The sequence below is a fragment of the Parus major genome, chromosome 7, assembly GCF_001522545.3.
Source record: "Parus major isolate Abel chromosome 7, Parus_major1.1, whole genome shotgun sequence".
In the NCBI taxonomy this organism is placed as follows: domain Eukaryota; kingdom Metazoa; phylum Chordata; class Aves; order Passeriformes; family Paridae; genus Parus; species Parus major.
This window is the reverse complement of record NC_031776.1, coordinates 26,683,188-26,700,914: the sequence shown is the minus strand read 5'-3', so window position 1 is coordinate 26,700,914 and position 17,727 is coordinate 26,683,188. Positions and strand designations below refer to the sequence as shown.

Genomic DNA, 17,727 nt, shown 5'->3' with positions numbered 1-17,727 from the left:
TGGCAGTGACAGAGATACTGATCACCAGGTGTTATTCTGCTCCCTTGCCCAGCAATACCTCATGCTGGCTAAAGCCGTTCAAAACACACATCTTCATAGCAGCTCCACTTTTCATGGCTCCAGTCACTTGTGCGCAGCTTTTGCAATTTTGCAATTGCTCCACTGAAAGTAGAAAAATGTGCTGTCTGTCACACCATGAGCTGTGGAACCCACACTGTTTTCCATCCTATCAGCAATGACAGGATATCAGCATTAGCCTCTCTGTTAAACCATTCTGCTGGAATATGAATTGATTTTTTTCTTCTGTTTTTTTCAGAAACTTAACGCCACTAGAATCTGTAAGACAGGCTGGTTCAGAGGGGAGCCCCATCAAAGTCAGTCATCATTTTTAGAGTAACTTTGACAGTGCCTATTAACATCAGGCACATTCTGAGCAGCTTCCATTACTGGATGGTGATGTTGATGAAAGTGTCATTAAAGCAATAACGATGCATAAAACCCCTGATACAAAATTTCAAAATTGCTTACATAGTCCCTAGAAAATATAAAAGCCATGTAACTGGCTAAAAGTATCTTATTACTTCAAAACAAAAATCACAGCATGTTTTTTTAATGCAGGTTTTAAGACTTATCAACTGTTTACTTGTATTAGGATATTTCTCCATTGAAGTTTGTGGAATATCCTGAATTGGGAAAATAAAAGCAGTCATATTTGCTTCACCCAAGAAAATGAGATAGGGCATCACATTTTCTAATGGAAATTCAAACTACACTTGTCACAGTGTGTGATAGACTGTTAAAAGACTTGGGCTTAGCTCCCAAACCATGACCAATCTGTTGTCTCCCATTGCAGGCTGAGAGAGTTGGTATCAGGAGATAATTAGACAACAACTAATTGTTACAATCTGTCAAAGAAGGAACCCTCCAAATCTGAAGGAAGAATCAAATTCCTAAGAAAGTCCCCCAAAACAGGCCCACAGGGGATGGCTGACCTCTGTTGATGGCATAATAACTCTGCAAGAAGCAGCTCATGAGATGACTGCCCAAGGACTCAAAGGGATGAAGGAGTGTGGGAGTTGCAAGGATGTGACAGATCCCCTTGGTGTCCAAGGAAAAAAGGTCAGTGACTTCAATGGTAAAGTTTTGCCATGTTGCTTTATTTTGAAGTAATAAAACTGCAGCCTGGCGGAGAAGACAGGGAAATTATAAACATCTCAGTTCTCATGAGTGTATCTGGTGCATAGCTGGGTCAGCCCACCAGCTCACACACATCCTACATGCCTTACACACAGTTCTTACACCAAAGAGTAAGTCTACAATAAAAGGAAGTCATGATTTCTTGGCACTCATCTGCTGGTTACCTTCAGTCTACACTATCAAGTCTAATGAAAGGCTCTCTGAGCCAAGATGAAGCCTAGATTAGGCAGGCAACAGAGCTTAGAAGCCTAATGAACCAGATGATGGATTTCTCTTGAAGCATGGCAGATACCATTTTCTTTTATAAAACTCCTTTGCATGACAGATTGTTACTGAACAGCTCCCCAAGATAAGTGGGTTTAATGATGAACTGTTGATTGTTTCATGTATTGAGGAATGAAGTAGTGCCTTTGATAAAGTGCAGCATGGAAGAATGCAAGATCTGAGGGAAGAGAGATATAATTATCTACCTGTCCACATTTTAAAATAGCCCTCTTGGTTCTTGGACACACTGTAAACTATACACATTATTTAAGAGTCCAGTTTGTTTTCTTAAGTTTCATTGGCTATTGTTAACAGTAAGCCAGCTTTGCTGTTTACATCTGACCTAACCGGTATCTCAGGTCCACTGCTTACAACGCTTTGAACATAGAATCTAATGGTTATAAAACTCCCAAATGGAGCACTGTCAACTGAAATTTTATATTTCACCTGCGGAGGCAGTTGCTGTTTGGATTTCTGCTCAACAGCAACATTTTTACAACACAGCCCTCGGGCAGGGTCTAACAGCACATCAGCTTGGGTGCAGAACAGCATTATTGTGCGTGCTAAGTGTCCTTAAGGGAACTGCTATTTTTTAATACCCTGAATAGGTCACTTTGCAGACTAACTACCCAGCTGTACTCACACCTCCTGAGTGCCAGCCTGCTCCAGGATGAACACGCAGGATTAAGCATCTTGCCAACTATTTACTCCCCAAAATGAAATAAAAAAAAAGCCTGCTAAAACAAAAGAAAAGAAAACCCAGTGACAACAAGGGATGAATTGTTTCTGCTGCCTCTAAATACAATTATTGAAAGTACAGTCCACAATAGGTCTGTAGTAACTCAATGTCCAAAGCTGCACAATTATTGAGCTTCAAGCAGCCCTTTATATGCAGACTCAACTCCTACATCACTCAACAAGCAATTACAGCAAGAGTCCGAAGCTTCCCAGTGAAGTCAGTCATATTCTGTACCAGGGGAGCAGCTCTTCTTTGCCCCAGAAAGTTCCTCTGTACAGTATCATCTACAGGGCCTGGGCCTTCACAATTTTTCACCCTTAATATTACAGTTGCTTTAGCTGCTCCTCTGAGATCATGTCTCCATTCAACAAGACATTCTACAAACACTGGGGGAAGTGGGACTGTGTCTTATCAAAAGACTCCAAGAGGGAGAAGCTGCTATACCATCACTTTTTTTATAACATCTCCCTTTTTTTTAACCTAAAAATTAGGTTAGGAAGCTAGCTCACCTTTGAGCCTATCTGGAAACACATCTGGAGACATTTTTCCTATTTCCACTTCATATTTTAACATACAATTAATGAGATTTAATAGATCATATAATACTTTTAGATAGGTCATTTGTTGCTTCCATGGCTGAATGAAAGCAGCAGAACAATCCTTCAAAAGACAATTAAATCCCTAATTCCCTCCAATATAAAGCACAGAAGAAACCAACTTAGAAGTTAGTTTTGTCCAGTGCTGTTCACTGTTTTCTCACTTGCTCACATTTAACAATCTCATATAACCTGATGTAACAAAAGCATTGCATAAGAAAAGCCATGCTAACAGGATGACTAAAGCACTGCTGGTGCTGAAGGACAGGCATGAAGACTGGAGATACACACAGTGGTTTAAAATTTAATGTCTGCTCTTTAGTAGTTAGCATCCTTTTATGTTGTGACATTAATATTTAATTTTATTTTGTTTAAAAGCACTACAAACCAACTTGTTTGCTCAATGAGAAGATTAAAGCACACTTGTTTTTATTTACTTAGGCACTGATCTGCTTTGAAGTGGAAACTCAATGAGGTCCTACCTTAAGAGTCTGCAAAAACTTCTCCTGTAGCTGAGCCGCTGGCTCGCTGCAGCCACACTGGGGGGAAATGGAGGGCGCGAGGGGAAGTAGGCCAACGCTGCAGAAAATATCAGGGAAACCATTCCAAATTCTAAACAAGAGGGCAAAGAAAAACAAAACCAAGAACAGATGTTAGCATTGAAAGACTTATTTCACTGCAGTGCTGTTATCAGCCAGCCTCTGAGACATAAATCCCACCACAAGTGCTTGACTGCTCCTGACAACAGAATTCCGTAACTTGAAGAAGAAATTTCTTTCTCCTTCCCCAAACAAGATTTCAAATTGAGATGGAGAATCAATGAGACTAGCAGTCCATTCCAGTGATAGGCACTGCAGAGAACCAGGCTCACACACAGGGAACTCAGTGAAGCAAAAGGAAAACTTTTACTTTTTCTCTTCAGAGAGATCTGCAATATGAGGATTTGGCCACATTTCCTTGCGATGGAAGTAACTCAGTGCAGGTAACAGCATGCTAGAGACTTAAAACAGATGGAACTGGGGAAGCCCCAGGGCATGGAATAACAATTATTCATGGCACAAGATGATGAAGGCAAACAAAAGGTCAAGCAAGGCAGCAGTTCAGACACAAACATTACTACATGGCAACAGAATATAAAGAGAAAAGTGCAGAAGCAGCCATGGCTCATGAATAGAAAAAGTAGAGGTAAAAGGGGGAAAAAAAAAAGAATACAGCTGTTTGTGGATGCTTTGCTTGTTTAGCAGCAGGTATTCCAAACCTTTGAAAAATTTCAAAACAGAAGTTTGGACCTGAGCTTGAAAAGTGATGAGCACTCCACAAAAAACAGTAAGTCCCATGAGCAGACATTCTGAAGAGAAACAACTCTACCCGCAGTCAGTCTAATTAATTCGTTTTGCAGGCCTTTTACAATGTATATCATGCTCTCTACAGTCCTCAATCCCAGTATTTCTCCTATCCCCTTTGAAAACAAGATTCTTTGTTGATAGAGAGAAAAATGTATAGCTGAAGTGTGTTATCTTTAAAGAACTTGTGATCTTATAACAAAGAAGTGTTCACTGACACCACAAATAAATTCCAGCAGAGCTGGATACTCAATTGCCTTAATTTTCTTTTTTTTTTCTTCTCCTTTTTAATAAATCAATATCAACATGGCACTTCGCCAGGTCTTCTGCTAAACTAGAAGAAAATAAATTCAGGAAACTGAAAAGTAAATAACACTCAGAGTCTCAATGGATCAGCTGGAGATGGAGAAGGGAAATGAATACTTCTATTCGGCATACGGGGGAAAAAGGCATATTGGGAGTGTGACAATGCCATTTTTCATGATCAAATATTAAAGGACTAATTTTGAATTACGTGTTGTCTCTTTTCCTGCTGTGGTGTAACTGCATGTTTCAAGGGCCAAGGGCACTTTAACTAGACCTTCTCACTCCTCTGCTCTTCAGAAAATAGATTAATTTCTATCTTTGTGCACATTGTTTTGGACACCATGAGCAGTGAATAAAGAACTGGCTGTAACTGATCACCCCAGACCTAAGAAAGGGATGAGATGCTCTGTCACTACAGGATGATTCTACCCCACTCTTCAGTAAAAACAGTAAAGTAAAAACCCTCTGGCCTCTAGTCTACATATAGGTTTACAGGCAGACATATGTACATGCACACACACATTTTAATCACATATTAAAGGAAAATTTAAGACTGCAGACAGGTATAGCCAATCAAGAACGTGATCAAACAATCCCATAAATTTTGTCCAAGGTACTCATTATTTAACTTTGTTATACTGCAATGCTATAAGGTGAAAGGCCAGGTTTTTTTCTGAAGAATATAAACCACACTGATAATTCTTTAAAGTCATAGAAATATTTCATAACCAGTGCCCATCTGGGGCCTCATCTCTGCACTGCCTTAAGACTTCTACCAGTCAAACTGCTGTAGTAGGAGCAGTATAGTAACCCTCTTTTTCTCTTTTTTTTTTTAACTACTATGTTCAGCATGCTGTCCTTGTAGTACCTTCTGGCAACTCCTTAATATTTCCCAGTATTTTACTTTGCAGGCTAACAAATTTGCCTAGATAGCTCTGCTCTCATGCACAAATAGAAAATGATGAATTCACTGTGGAAACAAAAGCATCTTCTGTTGAAGAATATGAGTTTTTAGTGCCATCTTAGCTTTGTATACAATACTTACAGCCCTATCAAAAGTCCAGGCACTGCCAAACATCTGATTTCTTACATATTGAAATCCTTCCTTTGCATTACAACACTTCCTCAATAGGAAACACATACCTTTATCTCCACTGTCTACTTTACCAGACTAGAGGAAGAGAAATACAATCTTAAACTTTTCCTGGCAGGTAAGTAGTGACTAAAAGTAAGCAAAATTAAGAAGGTAAGAAATAGGTCAGTGCTGAGAGCGAGGGAGCTGCAGTTACAAAAGAGAAGCTCTTCTTCAGAAGCTGCCAGCTTCTCAAAAGTGCAATGGATGCTCTCAAACAGCAAAGCACACAGAATAGGGCAGCTCATAAATTAGTGTGCAGAGACACAGATATGTACAAATCTGTGTACTTGAGGAGGAGTGAAACTGGAATGTTTCACAAAAGCTGGGTTCCACACCACAGTGACATGTGACATGAGATGCCTGCATCCTAGCCTAGGAAGCAGGCACCCTGATGCTTGTGTAAACCCCAAACAGACAAGAAAGAAAGAAAGACATAAATAAATAAATAAACAAAAAAATGTTTACAGAACCACAAGCCTCCTTGAAAACAAAGTATTTTTCCTTCCGACAGGATACTCCTAGCACAAAATCCTGTTCAATTCCAGAAACCCTCCTCCCCACTTTGGTCTGTGGGAACATTCCAGGGAACATGAGGGCCCCTTACACACACACTTTTTTTAAAAATTAAAACAAATAATGATTTTACATTGATATTTAGGAAAGCACAAGGCCAAAAGCTCTGGCTGCAGTCCAGAATAATTCATGCTTCCTTATGCAATTCAGATAATACAATTCAATCCTGATCTGCTACATCTGTACTACTTGAGCTGTGAACCAGAATGTGCAGTGACACAGATGACACAGAAAGACGCTGTGGCAATTCAGCTGAGCTCTTAGTCTATGTTTGAGATAAAGGAACAGCAATTTATTAAAACACAGAAGAGACTAGGGTTAACAGAGCAATTTCAGAATGGGTTTTTAAGCAACTGCTTTGTAATCATGTTTGATTAAACATAAAAAAATTTGCACACTCTTGGCACACTACTGATCCCAAGTTAACAATTTACATCATTATTGTCGTTTGAAAGACACCTTCTAACTTTTGGAGGCTGCTTATTTAACACGAGTTCACACAAAAGCAACAAGCTCTTTAGAAAGTCAGAGTGCTTACCCTGTGAAACTGGCTTTCCTGTAGTATCTGCAAGGACAGGTCATACCAAATCTGACCACACTTGCTGAAGAAGTGGGACATATGGGCCCAGCTTCTTGCTCTTCTACATTCTGCAAAACCTTTACTACTGATCTATGAAGTCAATTTGAGCCAAGTTTTCTGCACAGCTGCTTAAGGGGACAAATAATAGTACCCTATCACACCTAGCAGGCATTTTTTTGTCCCACAGGTGAACAGAGCTGTCTGTTCATTATCACCCACCATGAAGCAGCTGTCCTTCCACCTCTGGAGCCCATAGGGCACAAGAGAGTACAGGGAAGCAGTCAGCAGCACACTTGTGCCTTCAGCTCTCCAGGGAAACAGGGCTAAGCTGAGAAAGAACAAAAACCATGAAGGATTCAAAACAAACTCCTCTTCAACAGTTCTTTGCAATTTTAAACCAGTTGGAGGTTTTCCATCATTACTGTGATTCACTGCAGGCCAGCAATGCTCACAAAGCAGCTCTCTGTCATTGTCTGAAAAGCTACAGGGTTTGCAGCTTCTGAAAATACACGTCCCGTAGGACACAAACACCAGCACAAAGAACCCATCTCTGTTCAAAGCACTTTCAAATACTAAGTGACAAAACACAATTCCTAGGAAGCTGAAGAGCTGCTGTAGGATCATTGCTTGCTGGGACCAGTGATCCCAAACAGGTCTACAAGGGTGCTCCGACACCCTTGCCAGTTCAGAAAGGTAGAAAGAGCCATGCTTAGACGTGAGGCGGGCAAGAGCTGAACCTTGGTGGCAACATCCATCCCTGTTTCTGAGGAAAATGCTTAGGAAAACCTCCCAAAAGAGAACAGAAGAGAATGTGAATCTAATGCACTGCTGAAGGCAACATTTCTAGAGCTACCAGACTCAAACCAGTGGTTTCAAGCACAACACAGTATTTTCCTAGGCACATGAATTCTTCCCTCTCCATGGAAAATCTACAGAGGGAGAGCTAAAGCACTTCTCTAGTTGCTACAGTTTTCCTCCCCTTATCTACTGCTCGTCAGGACAGCAAAACCTGACTTGCTTTCATTTCTCCTTCTTTCACACTAGCCATTTTCATCTGCCACAAGATTTTCACAGCCTAACATCATATTTACTTTTGAAAAAGGCTTAGCCCAACCTGAATTTCCTTGTTGTTCCATTTGAGTCCAGTAAGAAGTAGGTTACTCAAAAATAATTAAAGTAATGATCCAAATTCTATTGCATTTTCTTTAAAACAAACATTAAAGTGGCCCTCACCCAACAGGAATATTAACTTGATAAATATTTTTAAGAATAATGTCCAGGAATAAATGATCACAAACAGTCAACTCAATCCCCTAAACCTCTATATAAACTACACAGTATATATATGTTAGGACTTCCAGAACACTTAGGACTAACTCCTGGCTGAATTTCAGAGGATGCAATTATACAAGGGGAAAATCCCTATCAGATGTGCAACTCTTAATGCTGTACCAATTTATATCCACTAAAACTCAGAATGTAGATGCTTAAACCAGTTAATCAACCCTGTTTCCTTAAAGTTTGCTACTAATTTTTCTAAGTGGCAGGAAGAGGCATAGAAGCCATTGCAATAAAAAGAGCAAAGACATAAAATCCAGGTTTTATCCAAGGTGAATTTTGTATCAGTGATTTTTTCCACTAAACTGTTGTCACTTCATTGAAATTGGTCACCAGTAAGAATTATGTGATTTTAGCTAAAAACAAAATTTATTATGTTTTAATTTCAATGTTTCTGATTCTGTAGATTCTGAAATATTAATAATCTAATCACATTTGAAAGGCACATGCAGGTCATAAATTAAGGCTCAGATAATACAGAAAATAATTTAATGCTAAAAGATGACTGAATTTCCATCCTTACAGAAACAGTAGAAGAAACCCAGCTTGTCATGGAAACATATTCTTAATGAAAATTCAGTAAGCAAAAACTAGTTTTGAAGCTCAGGGAAACTCTAAGAAGACACTTCTCCGAAAATCAGCCGATACAAACAACTGAATTACTTATTTTTGAGTTAGTACAAAAGGCTATTTTAAAACCTTTCCTAGACAAAAGGAAAAAAAAAAATTAAGCCTCCCGACTTAATTATTTTCCCTTAGCCAGAAATTAGATCCTGTGCAAACCAGCCACTAGAGGGTAGTGGTTCTCAAGCACCAACCACAACGAAAGCATGTACATTTTCTGGTTTTAGGTGTTGTGGCTGACCCACACCTGCATAGAGCATGGCCTCGATGCGGTCCTTGATGTGCTGGGTGTTGCTCTGTGACAGCAGGTGAGCTGTGCCGTTGGGAGGTGGCACCACCAGAGGCCCCACCAGGAAGGCAGCAGCAGAGCCCAGGGAGTTGAGCAGCGAGGCGATGGCCGTGGCCGTGGCGCGCTCGTCCGGAGAAAACCACGTCGTGGACAGGAACGGAGCCGCGTTCATCACCGTGGGCCCCGCCAAGCCGTTTAACAGCTGCCCTCCGTGGATCAGCCTGAAAGAGAGAACACACCACGGCCTTCTGGATGACAATTGCTTGCTGGGGTTTTTTTTTAATTAAAAAGGCGTGTGAGATACCGAGTGCTGGAGATGGAGCTACCGCACAAAGAAATGAAGGTCCTGTGCAAAAGAAGGATACTCTATACACTAAAAGTAGCCAAATTAGATTGATTTAAAGAATCCGGAGCTACTCTCTTCTCATTACCTCATATAAATGGAGAAGCAAATGTTCTCTTCAAAGCAGAAAAGGAAAAGGGAATAAAAGGGACTTTCTTTGCAACGAAAAGGTATCATGACAGGATATAAAAGTAGAAAAGGTGTAGTAGGAGAAAAGCTTTAAATTACAAACATTGTAAACCTGACCCTCCCGCCTGCATAAATTCCAACCGAAGATTTAAATTAGTTATGGCAGATCCAAAATTGAAACACTTCAGCAAAATACTCTGCATATTTTTTCACTGCATTATTTATTTTTATTTACACACTCAGATGAGCTCTATGTGCCTACAGATGAGAAGGCCGGGCTGTTAGGGTTTCCAAGACAGTCGTCTTCTCCAGCAATCTGGCCATTCTCAACATACTGCTGAAACAGCCAAGTAAACCCAGATTTTTCTCATTTTTCACACTCATTGGGATTTAACAGATAAGGCTGGTGACAGAACATAGATAGTACTTCCAAGCAGTGAAGTCTCTGCAAAGTTTGGCTTAATATTAGTACAATGAACAAATACAGAAAAAACTTTTTGAAGGTCCTCCTATACATGGAATTCAGGCAGAAATCTTCCACTTTGACTTTTCCAAACAGAAAAGAGCCATGGAAGGCAAAACTATTTTGGAATTTATATAAAAGCTTCATGTCTAAAAAACAGCTAGAAAGTCACATGAGATATTGCAACCCTCCAAAGTAAATCTATTCATTGTGCAATAAAGTGGTGGCAGATGATATTTTCAAATGGGTGGTGTTATTCTAACCATCGCAGGAACTCAGTGTTATTGCTGCAAGACTTGAGTTGTGAGACATAAAAAGCTACGGCCTAAAAATGGGGAAACATAAGCCAGCATTTAGGCAGTGTTTCAAGCCACAAATGGCTGAATAATATACAGTGTAGCAGGAGTTTTTTAAAGCACACAAAGGAACACAATATGCAAAAGAAATGCCTACAGACTCTTTATCGAATTAACAAGATAGACTGCAATAGAAAGGAATAGATACTACTGATTCTCAGTGGATTTGAAATTAAAATTTTAAACAAAATTTATAAAAATATACAGAAAAAAGAAGCACTATCATATATCATCTGAAGGAAACTCTTTCTGAGCTGGGACCGAAACAATATCCACTCTTACTTATAGGCAATTCAATGTTTTTGGATTTTTTTTTTTATCCTCACACAGAAATGACAGATTTCATTACTGGTGTTGATGATGTGCTTCAGATGGACATTACCAAAGCATGGTCAGGCCTTGTCAATGCTTGTTAAACTGTCACACACGCTAAACCAAAATGAAATCATTTTAAATAAAGAAAAAGTACTATATAAACAATGCTCTGGTATTTTTCTGAAGGACCCATTACATCAATCCCCTACGGCTACTCTCCAGTGTACTCAGGACAAACCAACGTATCCTTGTGCACTTTGGTATTTTCAATCTACTTATCTCACTACAGTAAATTATTCTCTAATTTTTAAACTGTTCTAGGGTATTTGCAGAGCTATGGCACATCCCCAGGAACAACTGCATTTCAGCAGCAAGTGAGGTAACTACTGCAACATATAACGATTTTATTTTACTATTTCCTCCTGTTCCAAAGCAAATTTAGCATTTAAATTGTGTTCTTGTTACTGTATGTTTACAAAACTGTGTCACCACAAAATAACCTTTATAGTTTTGGGTGCCACTTCTGCTCACTGGCACCACTCTGGTACTACTGTTTTAATTCAAATATGCCTCCTCTGTAGTCATCTTAAAGGCAAATAAAACTCAGTAAAATTAGAAAAAACTACAACAGTTCTGCAGCATCTGTGGTCATGTAGGCACTTCATCTGACAGAGGAAGAAAATTTTTGTAAAAATACCCCTAAACAAACCATTAAACAAAAGCCCACGATTTATATATTGTGGAAATCACACACACATATTCTAACCATGTACTTCAGATTTACAGTATGTCTATCAAACTCCATCATCTGAATAAAGCTCTACAACCAATCTCTATACTCAAAGGGAGCAACAAATGTTAATTTTACTTTGCAGATCCCAGCAGAGGAAGTAGCAACTTAATCCAGAATTTTATTTCTATATTACCTTTTTGTATTTGTTGTTCTGGGTTTGTTGGTTTGGTTTTTTCCCAAAGGGTGAAGCAATTTTGCCTCTCTCAAGGTATCTTCTGTTGGTGTTTTCCTAGCTGTTCTCTCTCCAGCCTTTTCCTAGCTGGTGTGCTCTGTTCACATGGATTTGCATTTTTCACATTTAGCAAGCCTGACATTATCATCCAGGGTAGAGCATCTCTTATCTTCATATTGTTTAATTTCTCAAGTTCAACATATTTGAGTTAATAAAGACTATTTTCAGCCTAAATAGCCATCAAAATACAGATTACGACCTCAAATATCTCCACATATGATAACAGCTTAAACCCTATTTTATCTCTTTTTCAATACTGGCTTGAATTAAGCTACTTTTTCCTGAGAAAAAGATTATTTGCATGGTTCTTCTACACATCCTTAACTCATTTCCCCAGAGAGGCAGCGACGAGAGATTCAAAATGCAATTCAGAGCATTTACTAAGCTGCTGCTCCGGGAGATGTATGTAGCAGCTGCTCCACCTGACAGAGAAATATGAGCACAACAGTATTGCTGGCTTTTTGCTGTTTGTTACAACATCTTATCAGCACTGCACTAGATTTTGGTCTCACAGCCCATGAGTCTCCTCTCATACACCATCAATGCTAAAAATTGCTCTAAGACCAAGAGAGGTTTGCTTCTGTTATCCCCTGATTTTCTTCCTGTTTCTGCTATTGAAAAGGTGCAAAGAGGAACTGCATTTTCCCCATCACTATTCCAATTTCATTCTGCACAACTTTCTCTTTCCTGAAGAAAGGGATGAAAAGATAACTTTAGCTCAGGATCTTACCCAGATGGAAAAACATTTTTCAGTCTCATTACACTATCAAGTGTAATGTTCATCTGTTATTTACCCAGCGCTGTTTTCAGATGTGTTATTTATCCAATCATCATTTAATTATTTTCATGTATCAAAAACTAGAAAGCTATTGAGGTCAAATGACAGAGAATAACATGAGCAGAAGGCTTTTTAATCACAATTATGACAGGGAAAATTGGAAAAAAGTTACACCAGAAATTCATTCTCGACTTACAAAATAATTGATGACTGTAGCTTAAAACAAAACTGGGGAAGTAAGTATCTATCTAAAATAATTTGTTTCTGTCTCAGTAGCCAGGTCAGGACTTGTTTTGATATGTCAAGGTTTTTGCACACCTGACCTCCCTGCTAATGAATTTATGTGCTCTGTCAAACTTGTAATTTGCAAGAACACAAGCCCTTTATAAGCCCTTTTAAACAAAAAAAAACACCAAAAAAAAACCACCAAAAAACAAAGAAACAAAAAAAAATTATTTGAGCACTGATAGTTAATGGTAGTGTGAAATATCACATGCCAGAGCATCATAACTTAGACATTAGGTACGTATCTGTCTAAGAAAATACATATATGTGCGCACACACAAATTTTTGCACAAAATAAAGATCAATTTTTTTCCTTAAACTGGCCTCTGAAGTGCAAAAATACAGTACAAGGGACATTTCAAATACAGCAATAGAAATTAGAGAAGAAAAACTCTTTTTGTACTATACTGTCACTTTTTTCTCAATTTTTTTATCAAGTCACCTCATAAATAACTTTAATTATGCAGTTTTCATCACTTTCCTGAGAAGGCTTGATACTAGTATCAGGAACTGACCTGGTAATACCTGCCTTATTCACTTCTTGCAGTCACTTGTTGCAATAGTCTAACAGGCAGCAGCAAATAAAATCATGTAAGGCTATAAATGCTGGAATTACAGTATCACTGAGCAAACCAGGTATGAAAAAAGTGAGATTACACAGGAAAAAGGTTCTGGTGACTGATGATAATACCACAGAGTTAAGATGGGAAAGCATTTCCATTTACAGTCAGCTTTATTTTTCTTTTTTTCCTTGTACAAGTTGAAACTTTGCATGCATGGTCACAGTCACATCAGGTACTGGATTTGTTAAGCTACTTAAAAGCTGTGTGTTACATAAGTGCTTTGTCTAGGTAAAAAAATCCAGACGCTTTGTGTTCCTACCACTGTGTGTCTAATGCCTGGACTTAGGAGAATTTTAAATGAAAGAAAATCTCATTAGTTTCTGTACTCGGGGGAAAAAAGGCAACACTGGAGGAAGAACTCAAAAAATTACTTTTGATACAATGGATTTAAATATCCAAAGCTCAGTTCTAAGATATATTAAGTGAACTTTTTCTGGGAAGGCTGAAACTGGAGAAGATGGATCAGTATTTTAACAGATTCACAGTGTGGAAAAAGCATTTTCACCTTTTCTTTGGCAGATAACACACTGAAGAGCAGGGCTGTCAACCCCAGGCTGTTGCTCTGACTCTCTGAACACAATGACCCCAACTGACTGGAAAATTCAATTCCTTTGCACCTTAAGAGGAAAGCTCATTTCAAAAGCCCTGAGAGGACATGATTCTGGTGCAGGTTCTTTTGGTGAAACTTCTACCATGCTTTTCCCTCTGGCTGCCATGAGAATTGACCACTTACCCACTTTTAAACTTCTATGCAAATGCAACAAAAATAAACTGCAATTCAGTTTTGCCACTGTTGGGCAAAGCATGAGGAACAACAAAGTCATTGAGAGAGCTTATTCTGCAGGAAGACAGTTCTACAGTGTGCCACTTACTATGGAAAAGTTTAGTACATGAACTGTGAATATCAACAACACAAAAAGCAATTCTGGATAAAGTTGATGTTTTATAGAAATGGATGGCTAATATTTCTTTCACATGCCTGACAATTTCATTTACTGAAACAAGTAGATTGTTCAACTCCTGCTAATTTGGAAGACAAATAGGTTTGTGTAGTGATTAGCCGATTGTGGGAACTCCTGGAAGTAAATAAAAGAGACCCTTCCACTGGAGGACTTCACAGAACTTTCGAAGTGCTATTGAATTTAGTGTCACTACATGGCAACAAAGCAAGCAAATACCTCCTACTCTAAGGGTCTATACTGACGTGATGCAAACTGCTTGCCAAAAACAAAGCATGTGAAAAGCCATAGACTTACCCAGATTATATATTAGAAGACTGATTATACCTCAGAGGGAACCAACATTAGCTTTTTCAAGAACCACTTCTGATTTTTCACAATCAAGTTACTAGAAGTGGATAGAGCTTTTCCTTTTAAACTCACAAAAATAAATACAACAGAAGAACCTTCTAGTAAGTTGAACTTTTTCAGGCACTTTTAAGGCAAAGAAAATTAGGGAGGTCAAATTCATGCTTTAGTGCAATTCACTGGTACAGAGTATGGGGAGAACCAATGCAAATGATATTTTGTTTATACCCCAGAGAGAGCACAGTAAGGCTCTACGTCTGGAAAAAGACTGGAAAGAAAAATATCTCTGGGTAAAGCAATGAATTCATCTATTAAAAATAACATTCTGATAGATGAATTTCATGGAAATGTACTTCCTTTCAATATTTTCATTAAATTATATATTTATACTACAAAAGCTTTATTTTCCTCTTCTGGATATTCATGGGTTGAGGCCATTAGCATTTTTTAGCTTGTTTTTGATGCATGCAATCATTGATATGTGGGATAATTTAAAGCTGGTTTTCCCCCCATCAGTAAGAAATATTATTACAAGCAGAAAGCCTGACTCACTGTTTGGTACATTATCACCAAAAAATAGAATTAAAAAGAAAAGAGAAAACTTAGAAATGCAAATTTAGCCATTTTCATCAAGAATTAGACTCATGTTTTACCCCTGTATGAACCACACAGCACAGTCAGTCAGACCATTATGGGAGTGGACTTGGAATGGAGCACAACATCTCCATCCCAGGCACCCCAGCCTCATATCTCTTCTCCCACACTTAAAAAAAACAGAAAACACATTTACAATGGTCTAAACGAGAGTGAGTTTTTGGATTAAATTTAAAGGACTGGAAAATCAGAGTTACTCCAAAACTTATTACTGAGAGCCTGCCGAGAGAAACAAGGATTTGCAAAGGGAGGAAGCAGCAATCTCAGGCCACAAGTCTGAGGTGTCCATCGGACATCCTGACAGAGAAGAGGGATGAGGTGGGTGTACAGTGAGACCCCCTGGCACTGTGGTGACACATTCCTTTGCATCCTCACTCTGCGTTATTGTGCAGCCAACACATCTGGCACACAGCTGTGGATCTTCATTTTATCCAGGTTTGAAAGATAAGGGCACAATGAAGTCAAAGCTGAGGGGTTTTTTTTAATTAAAAGTTCTGTTTTCTTGTTTTTCTTTTAAAACTAACCAACTCCACAAACCCATTACTAAAAGAAGAAATATTTAAAGCAGCACTAATAGACGACACGCTCATCAAATATGAACAGACCCAAAGTACACAACATTGTAAACACGAAGTAGGCAATTACATTATGGGCTAATGAGGCAAAACATTCTGAAAAAAAAATATCAGGGAAGTGCACCAGGACTGGCTGCTATTTGGGCTGCTGTGGCAGAAAGCTGATTAGGATTACTTAGTACAAAAGAGGTCCTAAGTAGGATTTTTTAGTAAAAGAGTAGGAGTGTACAGGAGATGCAGCAAATTAAGGAATGGGATAAACAAGACCTATTTAAATATTCCTGAATAATTCTTCTTAAGAAAATGAAAGAGCAAGAGGGTGTTTTGATTATAATGCAGCAACTTTGTATAAATTCAATTAATATGAACTCTTTAAGGACTGAAATTAGCCACCATAATATGAGTCACAAACTAAGGCAAAGAGTTCAGCGTGATTAAAAAATTAAAAGCGTTCTACAGTTAAGGACACCACCTGCCATTATATGAGATGAAGCTAAATATCCCACAGAGAATATAAATTCTCTTCCCTTCCAGAACAGGCTTGCACTAACTGAGGCCCTGTAGAAGAGCTGCCCACTAAATACTGCTGTAATACCAAGCCCTTTCTCAGTTTCTTTTAATGTACTCCAAGACTTTACACAGGGTCTGTAAATTGCTAATTCAGCAGCCACACTGGCTGCAGGTGGATGACACCCACAGTGCCATGGCCAAAGTCCAGGACAGGAGCAAAAGGAAAAGGGATTTTATGACCAGAACTGCCAAGTCATCTCCTTTTTCCACTGAGGCTGCTCCAGCTGAAGGAGAAGCCCGTTTGGCTGGCCCCTGAGTGGTGGCACTGATCAGGAGCTGCTGGTGCATCACAGGACACGAGGCTTGAGCATGGCAGGCAGGACCACTGGACAGCCAGAGGGACACTAAATCACCCTCCACTACCATCAACAAATAAGCAAAGCTGGAAAAAATCATAACCACTTAAAAACAACTCACAGGACCTTTCATCTAAAATAAATGCTTTGGAGCAGAGGTTAAAAAATAAACCCTCTGTACAAGATGAAGCTGGTGGAAGTAATAAAAACAAGATAAACTGTTAAATTACAGGGGCATAAAAATTAAGTATTCCCCATGTGAACCTACTCATGAATGACCTGTTTCCTTTTTCTGCCACTTTCCTATTTTTCTGATGTCATGGATTAATCCAGCTCAGCCTTCCCCCAGCACTGCAGCACAAACCAGCACCATCAGCACCAGGAAAGTGTTCAATCTTAGCACTTTCCCCTTCTGCTGCTGAGCTACAGCACACAAACAGGTATTCATCTTTCTACTCCCAGACCCTCACTTTAGATTAAATAATTTTTTCATTTCTCTTCCCCAGTGAGGTAGGGAGCACAAAACACTCAGCACACTCTGTCTTTATTTCTTACAGGCTGATTTGTCTACCATCCTATCCTAACAGACTCATATCATTCCCTAGAATACTTTAATTCCTCTTCTCCACAGATACTCCAGTTGGGGTTGTTTGGGGTTTTTTGAGCACACAAGTGTATTCAGTACTACCAAGGACTATGGGAATCCTAGTATATCTTTCCTTCACTGAAATAACCTCTTCCAAGATGCCCCTTTGCATTTTTTATGCATAAGAATGGTGGCTTATGGCAGCCTTAGGATCAGAAAAGACAAATAATGAGATGATCCCATTAATTCTTTAGGCCTTCAGGGACAGAAAATGGGAAAATGTGGAATTATTAAAGGGTAGGTCTAATAAGAGTAAAATACAAACTAGGGTGCAACTAGCTAATAGAACCAAAATGTACCACGGATGTGCTAAGAGTGTCTCTTCAAATATAGTAAAGGAAAGAGTTCACAACAATATATCTAAGAGTAAGAGAAATA

At 38.9% G+C, this 17,727-nt stretch overlaps 1 protein-coding gene across 1 annotated transcript in view; it reads right to left on the bottom strand.

Moving 5' to 3' along the window:
- SLC49A4 (solute carrier family 49 member 4) overlaps positions 1-17,727 on the bottom strand; it is a 70,228-nt gene that overhangs the window by 28,410 nt on the left and 24,091 nt on the right. The window contains exons 3-4 of the mRNA XM_015634676.3: positions 8,943-9,205; positions 3,279-3,408 (exon numbers count right to left, since the gene is read on the bottom strand). Coding sequence (XP_015490162.1) covers positions 3,279-3,408; positions 8,943-9,205 — 393 coding nt within the window. The remainder of the gene's footprint in view (positions 1-3,278; positions 3,409-8,942; positions 9,206-17,727) is intronic.